The sequence below is a fragment of the Perissodus microlepis genome, unplaced genomic scaffold, assembly GCF_051167445.1.
Source record: "Perissodus microlepis isolate ML-2025 ecotype Zambia unplaced genomic scaffold, ASM5116744v1 scaffold_24, whole genome shotgun sequence".
In the NCBI taxonomy this organism is placed as follows: domain Eukaryota; kingdom Metazoa; phylum Chordata; class Actinopteri; order Cichliformes; family Cichlidae; genus Perissodus; species Perissodus microlepis.
Genome location: NW_028182046.1, coordinates 154,895 through 177,339, shown reverse-complemented (window position 1 = coordinate 177,339; position 22,445 = coordinate 154,895). Strand labels below are relative to the sequence as shown.

Sequence of the window (22,445 nt, the reverse complement as noted above, 5' to 3'; positions counted from 1 at the left end):
TGAAGTGTTGAGTTGCAGGTGGTTTGTGTGACTTCATGTAATGACGTTTCTCACCAGACTCCTGTACTCCTCTTCCTGGTCATCCTAGATACACCCCATGATGGCTGTGTCGTCCACAAACGTCTGAGATTCAGAGTTGTAGCAGACGTCAGAGGTGTACAGGGTGAAGAGAAGAGGGGACAGCACAGTTCCCTGTGGTGCTGTGATCACCAATGTGATGAACCAGAATGAACCCCTCAGTTTCTTGCACCGTCACAATGAGGCTTTTTCCACCAAGCCTCTGAAAAACACTGGCAAAGGAGCTCCTCCGGGCTTTTACCACGTCCAGAATGTGGGTGCACACACACATCTGCACCTACACACACTAACTGTGCTTCAACGATTTTATTCCAACTCAGTTTGTCAAACCCTTTTTTTTATCTGTTGGAACAGATTTCTGTCAAAGTTACAAAGTCTTTTATTGAGCACATCAAGAGCAAGCCCGTCGTGTTTGAAGTGTTCGGCCACTACCAGCAGCACTCGCTGCACCTCCATGGCCAGGACGTGAACAGGTTGGTGGGGGTCAAACAGCAGATCCAGTCATGCAGTGATAATTCATATTTAATGCAGCAGATTTTGTTAGAAATGTGTAAACGATTGTATTCTAATCACATTGGCTAATTTTATATGCATATATAAATAAAATGTATTTTTATTATGTCAACAGTCCTCCAACAGCATCCAGGAAGTACTATCCTATTCCCATCCGTTGCTTATAAACTGTCCTGAGGAGACAACTTCAGGGTCAATGACATATCATTCACACCAAAGAAGACGTGAATAGAGCAGTTTTCAAGTGTAATAACATTCCTCTCTATCATATTGAGTATAGACGAATGCAACTGTGAGCTTTAGCGATTAGCCCGTTTCAACAGGACCGTGATCCCGATGTGTGAGACAGCAGGGTGCTGCCACTGGTAGTGTTTTCACGTCACCTATCCATCCTCCATTTAGTCACCCAAAGAATGTAGTAAATACTCCTCACTTTTATTCATCTTCTCTTAAATGCAGACAAATTCCAGCTTGATAACGTTGAGCTTCTGTGTGTGTGTGTGTGTGTGTGTGTGTGTGTGTGTGTGCCAGTTGCAGCCTCCAAATTGAACACCATCACCAAATCCAACCTGGGTCAGTGTGTCAGCAAGTACGACCTGCTGGTCTGGTTTGAGATCAGCGAGCTGGAGCCCACTGGAGAGTGAGTATCCACCTGGAGTGTTATATTCACGCACAAGCTTTAAAGGAACCATAAAAATTATCTCCACGAAGAATATTATCATTTGGGATGTTGTGTCACCTCCTCCCTCCATGCACAGGTACATCCCAGCCATCGTGGATCACAGTGGAGGCCTGCTCTGCCATGGTACCTACCTGCTGCACCAGGTACAGGATTGGTGCACATGTTTGTTAGAGTGAATTGTTAAATGTTTGTCATTTTTATGTTTACCATTTGTAGATTGTTTTAAGGAATTCTTTCTGTCCTCCCCTCCCCAGATTCTCGAGAATCTGGATGGGGGGCAGTAGTGTTTTTAATCACAGGAACATCCTTGTGAAGGTCTGTTTGATGTTGGTAAACTTCCTCCCCTTTGTATGGCTTCACTGTGTTATCTAGGGTGAACCATTTAGGGTGTGGGGGAGACTACCCTCTTTATGACCAAGGATGTTCCTCCTGCTTTTATGCTATATGACCCTTTGATCAGCAGGAGAACACACACACACACACACACACACACACACACACACACACACACACACACACACACACACACACACACAAACACACACACATTCTTACTTAAATACAGAAGTTCACACATATTCATACAATGCCTTGTCTGGGCGTGGCTTTGTTCTGACGTGTTTTGTGTGAACTGTGTCTCAATAAAAAGGGCAGCAAGGGAGGTCGTCGTCGAGGTCATTTTCGTGGTGGACACAGGCCTCCCTTGTGCAAGTGATTGATCGATCGACTGTCTTGTTTTCTTCATGATGAATAAGTCTCTAGAATTAGCGGGGCTTGTGGAAACACAGACCCAACAATGTTGTTTTCTTATTACTCACACAGTGGTAACTGCTTCCTTTGTACACAGTTGAATCTCTTCTTTTAAAGCGTAATGTTGCTCTAGCTGTGCTCACTGTGATCCTGAACTCCTGTTATGTTTGCTGCAGGGGATCCAGCAGAGGATCACAGTGACCCTCATCCACGAGAAGGGCAGCGAGCTCCATTGGAAAAATATTCGTGAGCTGGTTGTAGGTGAGCAGCCTACCTTTAGGGTTTAGTCGTACTATACCTCTGTGTAGAAAACAACAAACCCAAAGCACAGAAACAATGTTTTATAGTGTTTGTGTGCTTTTGATAGAGGAAGACAGGACAGAACATCATTAAAGGGATTTGACTTTGTGAGATCACACTGAAAACGCACCACTCGGTTCACTCTGAGATATTTTCAGTCTGGAAAGATGAATCTGTCGGGCTTTAGGCTGCTTCTCACTTTAAGCAGTTCATGCTGTAGCTGTAGCTGATGGACCAAAAAATTACATTTCATATTTTAGACATTCAGCTGCTGACTCTGAAGCCAACAGGCTCTTGAGTGTGGATGGTTGTGTTGGTACTGGATGCTGTGATAAAACAGCTGTTCTGATCTGTCTTCATTCATGCCTGTCGATATTAAGCCTCCTAAGCTCCAAACCAGTAAAAGCGATCTTTGGAGGCAACACCCTTTTTAGTACTTTTCTGTATTTGTTTGTGATTGTGTGACACTGAACCATAGTGCTATGTATATCCTTTGTAACACTCAGATGTTTCCAGATCAATGTTTCCCCCCTCAGCTGTTTCTCACTATAAAGTCTTACCTCAGTAACAATGAGGCCAATGAGGCACCAGCAGAGCATATCTGGCTCTCAGTCTGTGGCTGATAGTGCCCCCTGCTGTTAATAACAGGAACAGTGCAACCTTGTATAGAGCTCATAGTGATGGTCTTACGATTGCTGCTGCAAGGCAGTCATTTGTATCCATGTGTGCTGTATATTCTGAGCATATGCAGTTATGTGAGCTCTCAGGTTTTATGTATCAGGACATCATTTAAAAAAAACAATCAGGTCCTTAGTAGGTCTTAATATGAGGTAAATGCAACCTCAGATGAACAACACATAACACATTATACCAGGTCATTATTTATTTAACCAACACTGAGCCGAAATTCAGATGTGGTGTTTAAAAAACTAAGTACATCCAAGACTATTTCCATAATTAGTTAAGAGGGTCAGTATCAGCCAAGTGCTAATCAAATGCAATAGATCATCAGTAAGTGTAACCACTACTGTCAGTTTGCTGGTGTGGCGTATTCAGGTAAGTGGTAACATAGTGAGGATTAGAGAAGCAGTTGTTGATACCCACGAATGTGGGAAGGCTTTGAAGTCCATCATTTTACAGCAAGAAAGATTATTCGCAAGTGTGACCAAGTGGTCGGCGGGGTTAGATAAAAAGAAATAATAAAATGACAACGCCACCTAGGGGAATTTCACCCCCAGGAAATATATTTAAGAAAAATGGATAAAAGGAATAAAAGGAGGCCGCAAAAACTATATTAACACAAATTCCAGTACTCGGAGGGAATCTAAGGTTAAGCGAGAGCATACCTGTAGCTGTCATATGATCTGCTCTTGCTGATCAGTCCGTCGCAATGTGCCAGCATTTACTGCTGCTTTGCTCTGAATGCACGGGAGGAATGATCCAACAAAAACACCGGCTTAGCTTTATAAGGGCTAACGCCATCCTGCAATCAATATGCAGGTGGGTTCCCAATTAACCTAGTTGTGCAGCGAAGAGAACGAGCGCAGGAGAGAGAGAGAGAGAAAAAAAAAAGGCGAGTAGCCCATCTGGCTACATCTACCCCCCCTTTTTGTATTGGCGCCCCGACAACTTAAGGAACCTAACACCATGGCCTGAATACGGCAAGCTGAGCATTAGCGACTGGCGCAGATTCAACAGGACGTGGCAAGTGATGAACATTTGAGTGCTGACCAGCTGTCGAACGTGCTGTTCTCCGCAAGTGTGGCCCACTCACCTCAGACTGTTCAACAGAGCCTGAGGAAGAACCTGGGGGAGCAGAGGTCGAGGGTGCTACAATCACACTGGGAGTAGACCTGAGCTCCACCGATGGAACTCTAGAGGCATCGGGAAGTGACACCACAGGTGCTACAGGGTGTGAGGGTACCTCAGGGACAAGGAGCCACAACTCGTCGTCACTCAGAGAGGTCTGCTCTGAGTCAGCAGGCACAGGTGGGGGTGGAACCTGTGGACCAGGTGTAGGAGGCCCTAGGCTGACCTGTGCCTTCAACATGTCACGATGGACATGTCGAACCTTCTCCAAGTCTCCCACAGGGGCGATGGTATAAACAGCCCCGTTCTCTTGGGGTGCCCTCAACACCTGATAGACCACAGAGCTCCAAAGGTCCTGGATCTTGTGCCGGCCCCGGGCGCTGTGATCTCGAAGATACACCAGCTGACCGACCTTTAAAGGAACAGGGTGGACTCTCTGGTCATGCCGCTCCTTGCGACGGTCAGCGGCCAGCGACAACCGTGCCCGAGCTCCCTCAAAAGCCACCATTAACCTGGCTTGGTGCTCGGCCACCCAGTCCTGTACCTCTCCAGGCACTGGGTCCTGAACGCGGCCTAGAAGGAAATCAATAGGCAGCCTAGGATCCCTGCCAAACATCAAGAAAAACGGTGACTCTCCAGTGCCCTGATGCGGTGTGCTATTATAGCAAAAGAGCACATGCGGTAAGCATGCAGCCCAGTCACGTTTCCGAGATGATGGCAGGGTCCGGAGGAGGTTATGGAGGGTTCTGTTAAACCGTTCGCACTGCCCATTACCCGCTGGGTGGTAAGGGGTTGTACGGGACTTGGCTACCCGATACAACTCGCATAGCTGTTGCATCACCAAACTCGGAGGCTTCCATCCTTCTTGCGGACCAACACGATGGGAGAGGCATAAGGACTGCTACTCTCCCTAATTACCTGGGCCTCCAGTAGCTGGTTGATATGGGCCCTGACAGCCTCATAATCAGAAGGAGGAATTCGCCTGTACCTCTGCCGGACAGGTGCGTCATCGAGCAGCGGTATGTCGTGCGAAATGAGGTTTGTGCAGCCCAAGTCTCCCTCATAAGTGGAGAAAACAGAGCGGTACTTCTGCAAAAGTAACCGTACCTCATGTTGCTCTGACTCAGCGAGAGCAGACAGGTCAATCGTATCCACCATCTCTTGAGCAGGGCTGCTGGTTGTATGGGAGGAAACGGCAACGGGAAAAGAGTGTTCCTCGCTAACACCAGCAGGGAGGCTAACAACAGTAGCTTTGCTTATCACTCCCAAACGGGTCCGCGGGTGGAGAACAGCTTCAGCTGTCCCCACATTGGTGACTGGGATGTAGGCAACGCCCTTATCCACCTGGACCAAACATGGAGAGGCCAGCAACCCAACTGGCAACCCGGACTCAGAAGGCTCAAAAAGCACAGCCTGACCTGACAACTGCTGAAAACAGGTGGTAGCCACCAGCTGCATGACGCCACCAGGTATCCGCACAGCCCGCGGGCCCTGTACCTTAACGGTACCGACCGGGTCTTCTGGGGCTTGGGCTGCAGACTGGTGACACTGATGTAAGGCCTCCAAAACTGGTCTCGGTGCCTGTGACACAGAAGGAGAATTAAACAAGGAGCCACCGAAAGCCCCAAACAGTTCTTGATAACAGCGGCGGATTACATTCATTCCTAAGATGCCAGGGACAGAGGGCGTAGCCCCAGGAGGGTCCTTCACTATAAGGATCCCACAAGAGGGCATTTCCTTGCCACACAGGAGTACACTGAGCTCCAAATAGCCAATGTAAGGGATGGCAAGCCCATTGGCAGCCCGAAGCTGTAACCAATGGCATGACTGAAGGCGTTCTTGTCCCCAAGGGGCAAAATGTGCCAAAAAGAAACTTTCTGTGATGGTGGAAACCATGGACCCAGTATCCACCAAACAAGGGACAGTTACCCCACTAATCAGCACATCCATCTTTGGACACGATGAAATTAGCCTGCCAATCCTATCCTTCTGTGAGCCAGTGAACTCCCCACCTGAACTGTGACTCTGCAGCTCAGAGGGCTTTAGTTTTCCGACTGGGTAGCGGGAAGATGATTGCCAACTGCGGTATAGGGAGGGCCTGAATCAGAACCTGCTCTGGTGCGGCATAAAGCCCGCTCCCCAGTGCACTCCCTAGCAAAGTGTCCTGGCTGCTGACACCGGCAACAAATCACCGAGCCAGCCTGTGAAGGCCGAACACTTCTTCGGGGGTTCTGTAAAGAAACCACTGTCTCAGTGAGCTGATTTAACTGCTCTTGTTGGCGCTTTAGGAGTTCCTTTAGCTCACGCCACTCGGACTCGGGTGTACCAACAGGAGCGAACCTAGGGCTAGTGTGCACTCCACACTGGAAACCATATGCCGATGGGTGAGAATAGCCACGGTCGCGAACACCGCCTGAAAACCCTTCTCTTTCCCATCTAATTGCTTCCCCGCGCACCTCTAACAAGGTGGCAGTAGGCATACGGCGAACGTATTGTTTAAGCTCTCTGCGGAGAGCACTGTCAACAACATGTTCTACAAACTGGTCTCGGAGCAACACCTCTGCGTTACGCATACCATCAGGTGCACTTTGTTTTACTTGCTCCATCAGAGCCATTAGCGCTAAGGAAAACTCCTGCAAAGTCTCTCCCTCCCGCTGTCTCCTCAAAAAGAAAGCCTGCTGCAGAGTGACATAGGACTGCGCATTGCCATACAGTTCCTTTAAAATGGTCAACACCCGAGCAGGATCCCCTCGCTCTAAATTAGGGCGAAATTTGATCTCCTCCCTTGCTTCTCCCTCTAAATGGTCAAAAATAAAGAAAGCTTGATCAGCAACAGACAGGTGCCGGGCACGCATGCATGCTTGAACCTCTTCGACCCATTCAGCTATATTGATGCCCGTTCTGCCATTGAACATGGGACATTTACGGTCCCTAGGCACCACCACCAAACGCTCTGTAACGGCGGCCTGGCTACCAACATTTGGTATGCAACCAGCTGGTGCGAAGGAGGATGACGCGGCACCACCACCAGACTCGAGCACAGCGCCCCCATCCCGGCGCAATTGCTCATTATCTGCCTTTAACTGCGCTACCAAGTCTCTAAGTTGCTGCAATTCTTCCTCCATAATAAATTTTGACCAAAAAAAAGTAAAATTAAATCAGCAAGGTGCTAAAATCCTATTACTCTTCCTCCTACCTGGATACTGCTGTCTTGTCTATAATCACACTCTAAAACAAATAGAGCCTTCAAACAGGTAAACTGATCTTTGCAAAAAAAAAAAATAAAACAATTTACAAGACCAAACGTCTACCTCAAATGTGCATCCTGTCGACCAACGCCAAGTATGTGACCAAGTGGTCGGCGGGGTTAGATAAAAAGAAATAATAAAATGACAACGCCACCTAGGGGAATTTCACCCCCAGGAAATATATTTAAGAAAAATGGATAAAAGGAATAAAAGGAGGCCGCAAAAACTATATTAACACAAATTCCAGTACTCGGAGGGAATCTAAGGTTAAGCGAGAGCATACCTGTAGCTGTCATATGATCTGCTCTTGCTGATCAGTCCGTCGCAATGTGCCAGCATTTACTGCTGCTTTGCGCTGAATGCACGGGAGGAATGATCCAACAAAAACACCGGCTTAGCTTTATAAGGGCTAACGCCATCCTGCAATCAATATGCAGGTGGGTTCCCAATTAACCTAGTTGTGCAGCGAAGAGAACGAGCGCAGGAGAGAGAGAGAGAAAAAAAAAAGGCGAGTAGCCCATCTGGCTACACAAGTTAAAAAATTCAAAGACTGTTTCCAATCTTACCAGGAGTGGACGTCCCAGAAAATTCACCCCACACATCTGAGGCTCTACAGGCCACAGTTAGCATGCTAAATGTTGGAGTTCATGGCAGTGCAATTAGAAAAAGACTCAACAAATATGGCCTGTTTGGAAAGGCTTCCAGGAGAAACCATTTTCCCTCTAAATACAACATGGCAGCATGGGTTAGGTTTGCAAAGTTGAAAACCTAAACCCTAATGCACAGCTTCAACATTGGTGAAAACCAAACACGGCATATCAGACAAACAGGTCATACCAACGGTTTTGCTCGGGTGATGATTATTTGAGCTTTTTTGCTGCCAAAGAACCTGCAAAGTGTCCAGGTCACTGAGTGAGCCATGAAGTACTCTAGAGTCAAAGAGCTCATCGTTGGGTCAGTGACTCCAGAGCGCAGCAGCAAAGCAACAACAGAGTGGTGCTGCAGTGGCTCAAAGTTGAGACTTCAACATGATTGAACGTTAAGAAAGCTGTGAATGAATAAATATCTGCAAACTTTAATGAACCGAAGAAACATTGTAAAGACAAATGGGCCAGAAATCCGTCCACACTGCTGTGAAACACTAATAAAAAATGATTACCTCAAGTTTTTGCTGCTAAAGTTGGTTCCATCAGCTGCTGAATCACAGGTATAATGATGATGTGGTGTAATAATCTAGATCCAGATCCTTAAACTGCTTTTTCACGTGTCTGTAAATGAATTTCTTTCTTATCATTGTCCCGATTGGTGTCGGCTGACACTTGACACTCTGTGGCTCCTGATTTGTCTGTTGTCAAGGTCTAACCTCAGTGCAATTCCTCACGTTTTGTCATGATTAAAGGATGAATGTGAACACCGCTTCAGTCACTGCGTTCACTTCTTGATATGTCAGAACTGTGCTCACGTCACTCACTTTTTTTAACAACATGACACACTGCTGTAAACAGAGACCCTGTAATGTTAGCACCAAGTAGGACTTCATAAAAAATAATGCTGTCAAGCTAATGTGGCAGGATGAATGTTATTCCTTGGTTCAGCCCACTTTCAGCCTGGCGCATTGGGGGGCGCTAGTATAAATAGTGGCCATTTGAGCATCCCTGTATCTCTTACCTATGATCTCCTTTTTGGTCACCTGACTTCCTTTGGTGTTGCAGAGATCATTCTGAAGCCTCCATCGCGGCTGGTAGGTGTTTACTCATTGTAGTGTGTACATTACCTTACTTGGTGGTAAACAGATATTGTTTTTAGGTCATAGCTGTAGAAGCCTCCTTTGAGCCACTCTGCTCATGTTTCATGACGCGCTCTACTCGGTACGTAATTCAATTTTGTTACGATCGCTGCCTTTTACTGTTCGTTTATAGTAATTACTTATTATGCTTTGCAGGAAGTGTGGGCCTTAGTTTTACGCAACGCCACGCTAACAGAAGTGCTGCTGCTTTGCTTTGCCTTGCTTTTACCGTCTGTCCCCGTTGTGAGGTTTCTTTTCCTGCTGCTGCCAGCTTTTTAAAGTGGACGTCGGCGTGGACAGCGGCCATATGCATGCCGGTTATGGGAATCGGCTGGCGTACATATTAATGGACCGGATGATTAACTTATAGTCGGGCAGACGGCAAGTTGGAGCAACACGGCGATTCCGTTTGCTCCAGATTTTAAAGTTTTATCCCGATTGTATGTTTTCTGTTGTTTTGATTTGTAGTTTTGATTTTTGTTACGCCACTGGTGGGAGGCCCTTTTTCTAGCTGCAGATCACCAGTGTGGTCCTGCAGTTGGGTTATCCCCCAGCGCTACATTAGTTTTGTTGTAATATATTAAAATTTTCTTTGTTCTTTTATTCAGATGCGGAGTGCCGACGTGGAGGAGACTAGGGTGCCTTGGTGGTGGGATCCTTGAGTGTACACACCTGCCTTGTTTAGTTTATTAGTGTGTGTGATTTTGTGTTGCACTTGTGTCTTGGTGTGTTTTCTTTTTTTGGAGTTTGTGCGTGGCATCCCTGCCCCTCCACTGGTAAGCCTCAGCTCTGAATACCTTTTTAAGCATATTTGTACATGGATATTTATGATTGTGCTTTTATACGGTGTTTTAAATAATTTTTAATAAATTGTCAACTTGTTTTATCATTGAACCTCATCTCTGTACTGAGTATAACAAACCTAACTGCCTCCTTGGTGATTAGTGTTACTTCCAGTATTCTCTGGGTGAAATTCCCAGAGTGGCGTTGTCTTAAACTGTGAAGAGTATTTACTTTATTCTCACCTCGTGCTGCCACAAACTTGGCGTTTGTCGACAGGATATACTCTTTAAAAACAGAGACGTGTGTTCCTTTTTTATTTTTTTTTATTATCTGGTGTAACGTAAAGTGTTTTTTTTGTTTTTTTTTAATTCATTTTGTACAGGATAAAAGCAAAGCAGCAGCTACTTTGGTGTTGGATTCCACATCTGTGTTACAGAGATGGAGGAAGAGTTACAGGAACTCAGGGACTTGATTGCGCAGCTAAAAGCAGACAATGAGAGGCTGCGTCAGGAGAGGGCTGTTGGGTCAGGTACAAGTGCTACACCTTCTACTTCAACTGCATCATCTGTTAACCCCCCAACTGCTAGTGTCCCTGTAGCAGAGAGACTAGTTTTTGTGCCCCGTGACAGAAAATGCCCTATGTTTAGAGGAAAATCAGGTATAGGGTTGAATGAATGGTTGGAGGAAATAGAAGTTTGTGCTAGGGCACGTCATTTGTCTTTGGCTGATAAAGCATTTTTCCTGTTTGACCACCTGGAAGGGGAAGCACGTGAGGAGATCAAATATCGCTCTAGTGTAGAGAGGACTGATCCCGCTAAGATCATCACTATATTGCAAGAACTTTATGGCTGTTCAGACTCCTATGTAGCATTGCAGGAAGCTTTCTTCTCTAGAAAACAGCAGGAAGGTGAGACACTGCAAGAGTTTTCCCTTGCCCTCTTGGGTCTTATGGAAAAAGTTAAATCGAGTGCCCCTAATGGCATGCCCAATGCTGATGTTTTACTAAGAGATCAATTTGTTGAACAGGTCTTGGACAGTACGTTGCGGCGGGAGTTAAAGAAGCTAGTAAGGAGGCAGCCAACCCTGACATTGCTAGAAATTAGAGGGGAAGCTATTAGGTGGGAACGTGAAGGGTTGCCTAGTGGCGTTAGACATAGAAGTAGTTCTGTCCCTTCTGTCTATGGCATTCAGTATGGGGTCCATAGCGGTCCTTCAGGAATAGCCCAGTCCACCCATCTGTCTGAGATGAGTGAGATGAAGGACTTGTTAAAGCGCCAGCAGGAGCAACTTAATCAGCTCACTCAGAGCATTGCTCGATTGCAGGGCCCCCATCGAATGTCTCGCTCAGGACAGAGCGATTCCATTATATGCAGGCGTTGTCAGCAACCTGGACATTTTGCTCGGGAATGTGATGGGGAACGTGTTCTTCGTTCCCGGCCTCCTTCTCGGGCCCCTCCGCATAATCGCAGGCACTCTCCTTTAAATACGGCCTCGGAAAACTAGCACCCTCCGTACTGCCGAGCCACAGTTCGGGTGGGGTGTCTATTGGCTCAAGGGTTGTTTCCAATGGTCCAGAGGCAGTCTCCGAATTAGTTTCATCCTGTCCACATATAGATGTGGACATGGGCGGTATAAAAGTACCTTGTTTGGTTGATACAGGGTCCATGGTGTCTACCATTACTGAAAGCTTTTTCCGCCAGCATTTTGAGTCCTGGGGTCAAGAACATCTCCAAGCTTGTCATTGGTTGCAGCTTAAAGCGGCTAATGGTTTGTCTATTCCCTACCTTGGCTATATAGAGCTAGGTGTAGAGCTCTTTGGTAAGTTTATTCCACAGTGTGGCGTGTTGATCGTTAATGATCCGCCAGGTGCAGGACCTTCTACGGTTCCAGGTGTATTGGGGATGAATGTGATTCGGAAGTGTTACCACGAGCTTTTTGGGCAACATGGTGAAGCATTGTTTAGTTTAGGCTCTGTCACAGAGGCCCCTAAACCCCTTGTGCATGCGCTGCAAAAGTGTCATGATGTTAGTACAAGAGCCCCACCGGATTTGTCTGGCCATGTGAGAGTGAGAGGTAAGCGAGCATGTTGCATTCCGGGTGGTGTAATGAAAATAGTGGCCGCCACCTGTTCTGAGCAATATTCAGGTGCCACCGTGTTATTTGAACCCAATGATGTTAATTTGCCTGCTGGACTCTTAGCGTCCCCTGCATTGGTTCGAGTGGTTAGAGGTACTGCATACATACCAGTTGTTAATGTAGGGACCACAGCGGTTTTGCTTCATCCCAGGACCATTATGGGGACCCTGGAGGATGTTCACGTTGTCAGTTTGCCTGCTGGTGTGACAGAAATACCCCATAACATAGCAACAATGGCATCTCACACCGCCACGCCTAGTGTGCAGGATCAGATGGAAGGAATTGATTTGTCTAAACTGTCAGCCGAGGAACAGGGACAGGTGAGGTCTCTCCTTAAGAAATACAGCGCGGTCTTTTCTGCTCATGACACTGATTTGGGTTGCACTAACTTGATCTCCCATGACATTCCGCTCTTAGATGATATCCCCGTGCGGCAGCGTTATAGGCGCATCCCCCCTTCAGAGTATGAGGTTGTGAAAGAGCATATTAACCAGTTACTAGGGGCTAAGGTGATTAGAGAGAGTAGCAGCCCCTATGCTTCTCCCATTGTGCTCGTTAAGAAAAAGGATGGCAGCCCACGCATGTGTGTTGATTATCGGCAATTGAACAACAAGACAAGGAAAGATGCCTTCCCCCTGCCGCGCATTGAGGAATCCCTAGATGCGCTGACTGGTGCCCGTTGGTTTTCCACCATGGATTTAGCCAGTGGCTACAATCAGGTCCCAGTTACGGAAGAGGATAGGCCCAAGACTGCCTTCTGTACTCCTTTTGGCCTATTTGAGTGGAACCGAATGCCATTTGGGCTCTGTAATGCCCCTAGCACCTTCCAGAGACTAATGCAACGCCTTTTCGGTGATCAACAGTGCCAGTCTCTGCTTCTCTATCTTGATGACATTGTAATCTTCTCATCAACAGTACAGCAACATCTTGAGCGGCTGGATGTGGTGCTAGGTCGGCTTCAGCAGGAGGGTTTGAAAGCAAAGCTTGCCAAATGTGCCTTTTTCCAGCGGGAGGTTCGCTACTTGGGCCACGTCATCTCCGATCAGGGTGTCTCCACGGACCCTAGCAAGGTTGAAGTGGTGGCTAACTGGCAGCCTCCTAAGACTGTTTCAGAACTGCGGTCCTTTCTTGGGTTTGCCAGCTATTATCGCCGTTTTGTAGAGGGTTTTGCCAAGTTGGCGGCACCTCTGCATAGACTGGTGGCAGAGTGGGGAGGCAGAAAATCAAAGAAGAGGTCAGAGCATGGTGTAATGGAGAACTGGACTACAGAATGTGCTCAAAGTTTTGAGGCATTAAAGACTAAACTGACCACAGCACCAGTGCTCGCTTATGCAGATTTCTCTTTGCCTTTTATTTTAGAAGTGGATGCCAGTCATGGCGGCCTAGGAGCAGTGCTCTCCCAGGAGCAGGGAGGTAAGGTGAGGCCAATAGCCTATGCCAGTCGGGGTTTGAGGCCTACTGAGCGCAATATGCTAAATTATAGCTCAATGAAGCTGGAGTTTTTGGCACTTAAGTGGGCCATGACTGAGAAGTTTAGAGAGTACTTGTTGGGCCACAAGTGTATTGTTTACACTGACAACAATCCTCTTAGTCATTTGTCTTCTGCTAAACTTGGGGCTACTGAACAGCGCTGGGCAGCTCAGCTTGCTTCGTTTGACTTCGACTTAAAGTACAGGTCAGGAAGGAGTAATAAGAATGCAGACGCTTTATCTCGCCAGCATCCACCCGATCCTCAGGAAATTAAAGCCATGGTTCCTGGTACAGCCTTGCCTGAACCTCTTCAACAAGCCTTGCAGCTGGGACCAGCTGAGGTATCCCAAGCTGCCATTACAGTTTTGCCCCATCTCACTACTCCTGATCTTCATGCCCTCCAACAGGTCGATCCAGTGATAAAAGAGATCCTGGTGTTCTGGAGACGGAAGCAGCGACCTAGCTTCGAGGAGCGGCAGCAACTTGCCCCACCTGTTCTGGTGCTGCTACGACAAGGTTCATTTTCAGGTTCCCTGTTCCTACGTCAGGTTCATCGCCCTGACGGTGCCGAGGTGGTACTTCAGCTTTTGCTGCCTAGTGCACTAATGGAGCAGGTGCTGACTCATGTTCATCAGGAGCACGGCCATCAAGGTGTGGAAAGGACCCTAGCGCTTCTCCGCTCACGGTGCTACTGGCCAGGTATGTCTGCTGAGGTAGCTCGCTGGTGTCAGAGATGTGAACGTTGCCAAGTTGCAAAAGACACCCAACCAGCAGCTCAAAGTTTCATGGGACATTTGTTGGCTTCTCGACCAAATGAAATCTTGGCTATTGATTACACCCTGCTTGAACCTTCCCGGAATGGGCTGGAGAACGTCTTGGTAATGACTGATGTTTTCAGCAAGTATACATTGGCTGTCCCCACTCGTGACCAATGTGCTGCTACAGTGGCCCAGGTTCTCGTAACAGAGTGGTTCTCGAAGTTTGGTGTACCTGCGCGTATTCATTCTGATCAGGGTCGTAACTTTGCGCAACATCTCTAAAATTAGAAATATCCTGTCTCAGAGTGACGCTGAAAAACTAGTTCATGCATTTATTACTTCCAGGCTGGACTACTGTAATTCATTATTATCAGGATGTCCAAAAAACTCACTGAAAAGCCTTCAGCTAATCCAAAATGCTGCAGCAAGAGTACTGACAGGGACTAGAAGGAGAGAGCATATTTCTCCTGTTTTGGCTTCCCTTCATTGGCTTCCTGTTAAGTCCAGAATTGAATTCAAAATCCTGCTCCTCACATACAAGGTCTTAAATAATCAGGCCCCATCTTATCTTAATGACCTTGTAGTACCATATCACCCTATTAGAGCACTTCGCTCTCGCTCTGCAGGCCTACTTGTTGTTCCTAGAGTATTTAAAAGTAGAATGGGAGGCAGAGCCTTCAGTTTTCAGGCCCCTCTTCTGTGGAACCAGCTTCCAGTTTGGATTCGGGAGACAGAAACTATCTCTACTTTTAAGATTAGGCTTAAAACTTTCCTTTTTGCTAAAGCATATAGTTAGGGCTGGACCAGGTTACCCTGAATCCTCCCTTAGTTATGCTGCAATAGACGTAGGCTGCCGGGGGATTCCCATGATGCATTGAGTTTTTCCTTTCCAGTCACCTTTCTCACTCACTATGTATTAATAGACCTCTCTGCATTGAATCATATCTGTTATTAACCTCTGTCTCTCTTCCACAGCATGTCTTTTATCCTGTCTTCCTTCTCTCACCCCAACCGGTCGCAGCAGATGGCCGCCCCTCCCTGAGCCTGGTTCTGCCGGAGGTTTCTTCCTGTTAAAAGGGAGTTTTTCCTTCCCACTGTCGCCAAAGTGCTTGCTCATAGGGGGTCATATGATTGTTGGGTTTTTCTCTGTATCTATGAAGCGCCTTGAGGCGACTTTTGTTGTGATTTGGCGCTATATAAATAAAATTGAATTGAATTGAATTGAACTTTGAAAGCTCCCTGATCCAGCAGCTCTGCAAGTTTTATGGTATTGAGAAGTCCCATACTACTCCTTATCATCCGGCTGGAAATGGTCAGTGCGAACGCTTTAATAGGACTTTGCACAATTTGTTGCGGACCCTGCCAGTATCCAGGAAAAGGGACTGGAATGTATGTTTGCCCCAGTTACTCTATTGCTACAACACCACTCCCCATCAGGCTACTGGGGAAACTCCATTTTTATTGATGTTTGGGCAAGAACCCAGGTTGCCAGTGGACTTTCTGTTGGGCAGAGTACCGGATCCCATCAGTGGAGATGTGCACGAGTGGATTCAGGAGCATAAAGCTCGGCTACAGGTTGTACATGAAGGAGCCAAGGAACGACTGCAACTGGCTGCCGACCGCAGGAAGAGGCACCATGATAAAAAGGTGAAAGAGGCACCATTGAATGACGGGCAGTTGGTGTTCCTGCGTGATTTGAGTGGAAGAGGGAGATGTAAAATCCAAGATCGATGGAAACCAGCGGTATATAGGATCCTGAAGGCACCTAAAGGAGGTGGGGCAGTATATACCATTGCACCTGCAGATGATCCTAGCAGTGTGAAGCATGTTCATCGTACATTGTTGAAGGCTGTGGTAATAGCAGCTACACCATCAGAAGGGCCTGCTCCGAGCAGTAGTCCACATGGCCCGGAAATGCCATCTTCAGAACATGACTCATCAAGTGAAAGTGACCTGCTATTCCTGAGCGTAGGAGCTCCTCAAGTAAATGTTTTACCATCTTATAGCCCAGTGGCAGTGATTCCAAGTAGCTCTGAGTTGTTGCTCTCACCAGAAGACCGGCTTTCCGCCGTTCCAGCCACTTGTACAGCGACCCCGAGGGCAGCACCAGTTCCATCTTGCTCTCTTCCTGTTCCCACTATGAGCTCTGATACAAGAAATATGGTGGTGCGAAGAACAACACGGTCCACGGCTGGCCAGCATTCAAACATCCATCATCTCCCAAGACCAACAGGGGAGGTGGCACCAGGGGCTGCAAACTCTATTTCTGAGCTTAGGGTGCATGCTGTCTCTGCATTTTTTAGGCCTTGGGATTAACCTGGGTGTCCTTGTAATCCATCGTCGGGGCGACGATGCAAAAAGGAGGGGTAGATTGTGGCAGGATGAATGTTATTCCTTGGTTCAGCCCACTTTCAGCCTGGCGCATTGGGGGGGCGCTAGTATAAATAGTGGCCATTTGAGCATCCCTGTATCTCTTACCTATGATCTCCTTTTTGGTCACCTGACTTCCTTTGGTGTTGCAGAGATCATTCTGAAGCCTCCATCGCGGCTGGTAGGTGTTTACTCATTGTAGTGTGTACATTACCTTACTTGGTGGTAAACAGATATTGTTTTTAGGTCATAGCTGTAGAAGCCTCCTTTGAGCCACTCTGCTCATGTTTCATGACGCGCTCTACTCGGTACGTAATTCAATTTTGTTACGATCGCTGCCTTTTACTGTTCGTTTATAGTAATTACTTATTATGCTTTGCAGGAAGTGTGGGCCTTAGTTTTACGCAACGCCACGCTAACAGAAGTGCTGCTGCTTTGCTTTGCCTTGCTTTTACCGTCTGTCCCCGTTGTGAGGTTTCTTTTCCTGCTGCTGCCAGCTTTTTAAAGTGGACGTCGGCGTGGACAGCGGCCATATGCATGCCGGTTATGGGAATCGGCTGGCGTACATATTAATGGACCGGATGATTAACTTATAGTCGGGCAGACGGCAAGTTGGAGCAACACGGCGATTCCGTTTGCCGTCTGGCCCCGCCGCTTTCCTTGTGTTCACTCTCCTCAATGCCGCTCGGACGTCATGCTCCGCGATGCTGGTCACCGGTCTCTCGCTGATGACGTCACTGTCCTCGGTATTCAGGTGGTAGATAGCGTTAGCCGCCTGGCTAACCTCGAAACGGGCGTAGAACTGATTCAGCTCGTTGGTGAATGCAGAGTCGGCGTTGATCGGCGCAGTGTCCCTGGCTTTGTAGTCCGTAATGGTGCGTAGTCCGTGCCACATACTCCGTGTGTCGCCCTGGTGGAAGCGGGATTCCACACGCTCCCGGTACCGGCGTTTGGCATCTCTCACCGCGCGCCGCACGCCGTATGAGGCCGCTTTGTAGGCGCTCATATCGCCAGTGGCGAGACCCGCGTTGTAGGAGGCGGTCCTGGCGTTTACTGCAGTGCGGATCGATCTGTCCATCCACGGTTTCTGGTTTGGGAATGTGGTGACCCTCGCAGTGGGGATAATCTCCTCCGCTAGCATATTGACGAAGCATACTGCTACTTCCGTAAACTTGTTGATGTCGACTGCGCATGCTCTGAACATGTCCCAGTCGACGTCGTTGAGTGCGTCCTGTAGCGTAGCTTCTGATTGGGCAGTCCACCGTTTTACCTCCCTCGTGGTTACGTCTTCCCTCCGTATGTTTTGTTTATACTGGGGAATGAGGAAGATGGCGTTGTGGTCAGACTTTCCAAAAGCCGGGTGTGAGACAGCTTTGTAGCCCTGCTTGTATGGTGTGTAGCAGTGATCCAAAATTCGATCCCCTCTCGTTGGACACGAGACATGCTGGTAAAAGTTTGGCATGACTTGTCTGAGGTTCGCTTTATTAAAGTCTCCTGCTACAATGAGGGCTGCGCCCGGGTCCTTGTTTTGAAGCGAGCTCAGCACATCATGTAATTCGGACAAAGCCATACCTGTGTCCGCTTGGGGTGGGATGTAGACCACCGTGGCGATGACCGAGGTGAATTCACGGGGCAGATAGAAAGGGCGGCACTTAATGCTCAGGAACTCCAGATGTGGCGAGCAGCCGCTGGAGAGAGTAGAAATGCTCCTGGCATCACACCACTTTCTGTTTACCATGAAACACACTCCTCCACCTTTGGTTTTGTTCGACTCTGCCGTTCTGTCCGCGCGGAGCACAAAGAATGAATCCGACGGAGTTACGGCACGGTCCGGCACGGTGGGGGTCAGCCATGTCTCCGTGAAGCACAGAATGTTGCAGTCCCTCATGTCACGTTGGAAGGTGACCCTTGCTCTTAGGTCATCGAGCTTGTTCTCCATGGATTGTACGTTGGCCAGTAGGACACTGGGCAGTGGTGCGCGATGCGCCTGCTGTCTCAGTCTGTTCCTAATGCCAGCGCGGTTCCCCCGGCGCTTCTTTGTTCTGCGCCTTGGATGAGTGGCCCGTCCTCTGTAAGCAGTTCATGCTGTAGCTGTAGCTGATGGACCAAAAAATTACATTTCATATTTTAGACATTCAGCTGCTGACTCTGAAGCCAACAGGCTCTTGAGTGTGGATGGTTGTGTTGGTACTGGATGCTGTGATAAAACAGCTGTTCTGATCTGTCTTCATTCATGCCTGTCGATATTAAGCCTCCTAAGCTCCAAACCAGTAAAAGCGATCTTTGGAGGCAACACCCTTTTTAGTACTTTTCTGTATTTGTTTGTGATTGTGTGACACTGAACCATAGTGCTATGTATATCCTCTGTAACACTCAGATGTTTCCAGATCAATGTTTTCCCCCTCAGCTGTTTCTCACTATAAAGTCTTACCTCAGTAACAATGAGGCCAATGAGGCACCAGCAGAGCATATCTGGCTCTCAGTCTGTGGCTGATAGTGCCCCCTGCTGTTAATAACAGGAACAGTGCAACCTTGTATAGAGCTCATAGTGATGGTCTTACGATTGCTGCTGCAAGGCAGTCATTTGTATCCATGTGTGCTGTATATTCTGAGCATATGCAGTTATGTGAGCTCTCAGGTTTTATGTATCAGGACATAATTAAAAAAAAACAAACAGGTCCTTAGTAGGTCTTAATATGAGGTAAATGCAACCTCAGATGAACAACACATAACACATTATACCAGGTCATTATTTATTTAACAAACACTGAGCCGAAATTCAGATGTGGTGTTTAAAAAACTAAGTACATCCAAGACTATTTCCATAATTAGTTAAGAGGGTCAGTATCAGCCAAGTGCTAATCAAAACGCAATAGATCATCAGTAAGTGTAACCACTACTGTCAGTTTGCTGGTGTGGCGTATTCAGGTAAGTGGTAACATAGTGAGGATTAGAGAAGCAGTTGTTGATACCCACGAATGTGGGAAGGCTTTGAAGTCCATCATTTTACAGCAAGAAAGATTATTCGCAAGTTAAAAAATTCAAAGACTGTTTCCAATCTTACCAGGAGTGGACGTCCCAGAAAATTCACCCCACACATCTGAGGCTCTACAGGCCACAGTTAGCATGCTAAACGTTGGAGTTCATGGCAGTGCAATTAGAAAAAGACTCAACAAATATGGCCTGTTTGGAAAGGCTTCCAGGAGAAACCATTTTCCCTCTAAATACAACATGGCAGCATGGGTTAGGTTTGCAAAGTTGAAAACCTAAGCCCTAATGCACAGCTTCAACATTGGTGAAAACCAAACACGGCATATCAGACAAACAGGTCATACCAACGGTTTTGCTCGGGTGATGATTATTTGAGCTTTTTTGCTGCCAAAGAACCTGCAAAGTGTCCAGGTCACTGAGTGAGCCATGAAGTACTCTAGAGTCAAAGAGATCATCGTTGGGTCAGTGACTCCAGAGCGCAGCAGCAAAGCAACAACAGAGTGGTGCTGCAGTGGCTCAAAGTTGAGACTTCAACATGATTGAACGTTAAGAAAGCTGTGAATGAATAAATATCTGCAAACTTTAATGAACCGAAGAAACATTGTAAAGACAAATGGGCCAGAAATCCGTCCACACTGCTGTGAAACACTAATAAAAAATGATTACCTCAAGTTTTTGCTGCTAAAGTTGGTTCCATCAGCTGCTGAATCACAGGTATAATGATGATGTGGTGTAATAATCTAGATCCAGATCCTTAAACTGCTTTTTCACGTGTCTGTAAATGAATTTCTTTCTTATCATTGTCCCGATTGGTGTCGGCTGACACTTGACACTCTGTGGCTCCTGATTTGTCTGTTGTCAAGGTCTAACCTCAGTGCAATTCCTCACGTTTTGTCATGATTAAAGGATGAATGTGAACACCGCTTCAGTCACTGCGTTCACTTCTTGATATGTCAGAACTGTGCTCACGTCACTCCCTTTTTTTAACAACATGACACACTGCTGTAAACAGAGACCCTGTAATGTTAGCACCAAGTAGGACTTCATAAAAAATAATGCTGTCAAGCTAACTTTTCCTCTTTCTGTCTTTTTCAGCACTTTCTATCGCTTTGAGGCAGTGTGGGACAGCTCCCTGCACAACTCCCTCCTGCTCAACTGCGTAACTCCCTATGGAGAGAAGATCTACATGACCTTATCTGCGTATCTGGAGGTCAGCCGCTGCTCCGCCGTGTTGTACCTGTTTTTTTACGTGTTTTTAAGTCTCTTGATGTCATCGTGTCTAACACACACCCTTTATCTCCTCTTTACAGCTGGACCATTGCATCCAGCCTGCCATTATCACCAAAGACATCTGCATGGTCTTTTACTCCCGAGACGCCAAGTTGTCCCCACCCCGTTCTCTCAAGAACCTCTTTGGGACTGAATACTCCAAAACTCCTGACTGGTAAATCTGGGCTGCTGCACTGTGGCCATCTCTGTTTCACAATCAAAGATATCTGCCCTGTTACAAAGTTTCCTTCTTTCCTTAGATAGCCTCATCCTAGAGCACCAGTGGGAGCTAGAGAAGATGGAGCAGCTGCAACTCAAAGACCAAAGTGCTATTCTAAAAAGGGTTTTTTAGAGTACAGACTTTACATGACTAACCCTCCCCTCTTCTCCCCACCTCACATTCGTCCCCATCTTTCGTCCAGGTGGATGAAAAGACCCGTCACCTTCTGGCGCTGAGAGAGAAGCTGGGAGAGGCGGCTCCCGTGGGAACAGCTCCCACCACCAAGTCCCTGAGCGAGTCTCTGTCCCCCAGCGTGAGCTGGGGCACTCTGTCCACGTCCACCTCCATCTCCTTGCAGATCTCAAGCACCACCTTTGAAAGCGCCATCAGGCCGAGCGAGAGCAGCGGCTACGATTCCGCTGACATGGAGAGCTGGTGGATCGTGAGAAGGAGCTGGCCACCAAGGTGAGAAAAACGTCGGAGGCAGGATAGACGTAAAACTCTCCCTGCAGATCTAAGCTGGCGAGGCGGCGCGGCGGCCTGACGAAGAACTGATCGGGCGGAGCGGTACGCGGGAAAACCACCGCTTCCATCCTTTCTGAAAAGCCTTTGAAAATACAGAAAATACCAAGTGTTAAAACTTATTCATCATTGTGATTCTTGATGGTTTTCTCTTGTAAGTAGACTTGTGGCTTAAGTCTCTTTTCATGCGACTGAAACGTTGAAGTTCCACAGAACTTTTGCCTCCCCGCTTCCCTCCAGCAACCCCGCTGCCAGCTCAGCTTTCCTCCTCTCTATTCCCTCCCCTCAGCTTTTTGTGTTTTCGTTTCGATGACAATGTTTGGGTCTAATTTTGTTCCGCTTGGTTGTCATTCCCAAACTCCCCTAACTAAGTAGCATGTTGGAGTTGTCTACTTGTGTGTGCACAACTCTTTAGAAACTTTCCGTTTGCCAATCATCTGTACAAAAGAAAATGTCTCTATCGGTTTTATTTGTCTCCTGAAATGAGTTTCATTCTATTCTGGGTTTTTTTGCTGTTGGTTTTTTATTAAATTAACATGCTCGCGTGACACCTGCAGCAGTCCTCAGGAGAAGACCAGGTTTGCTCAGTTTAGAACAAAAAACAAAAATGAACCAAATCAGCCAGCTTACATTTGAAACCATGACGAAAAAATCTACAGTGATCTCCAAGTGACGTGTTAGTTTACGCTCTGCTACCTAAACTATAGCTGCTAATAGATTTATAGGGTATTCTTCTTCTCGCAGTGAATTTGCATTAGGC

The 22,445-nt window shown here is 47.2% G+C and overlaps 2 protein-coding genes across 2 annotated transcripts; both read left to right on the top strand.

Moving 5' to 3' along the window:
* The first annotated feature begins 217 nt into the window (after positions 1 to 217).
* On the top strand, positions 218 to 10,060 carry LOC146360565 (kinesin-like protein KIF1B). The gene is made up of 6 exons (XM_084922736.1): positions 218 to 331; positions 433 to 586; positions 1,123 to 1,231; positions 1,350 to 1,416; positions 2,200 to 2,284; positions 9,775 to 10,060. Exons 1-6 carry the CDS (start codon positions 218 to 220, stop codon positions 9,801 to 9,803), a joined length of 558 nt encoding a protein of 185 aa, XP_084778862.1. The 3' UTR covers positions 9,804 to 10,060.
* A 309-nt stretch (positions 10,061 to 10,369) lies between these two features.
* On the top strand, positions 10,370 to 22,057 carry LOC146360564 (kinesin-like protein KIF1B). The gene is made up of 5 exons (XM_084922749.1): positions 10,370 to 10,478; positions 20,770 to 20,884; positions 20,985 to 21,118; positions 21,208 to 21,269; positions 21,366 to 22,057. The coding sequence occupies exons 2-5, from the start codon at positions 20,861 to 20,863 to the stop codon at positions 21,371 to 21,373; spliced, it is 228 nt and encodes a 75-aa protein (XP_084778875.1). The 5' UTR covers positions 10,370 to 10,478; positions 20,770 to 20,860; the 3' UTR covers positions 21,374 to 22,057.
* The last annotated feature ends 388 nt before the right edge of the window (positions 22,058 to 22,445 follow it).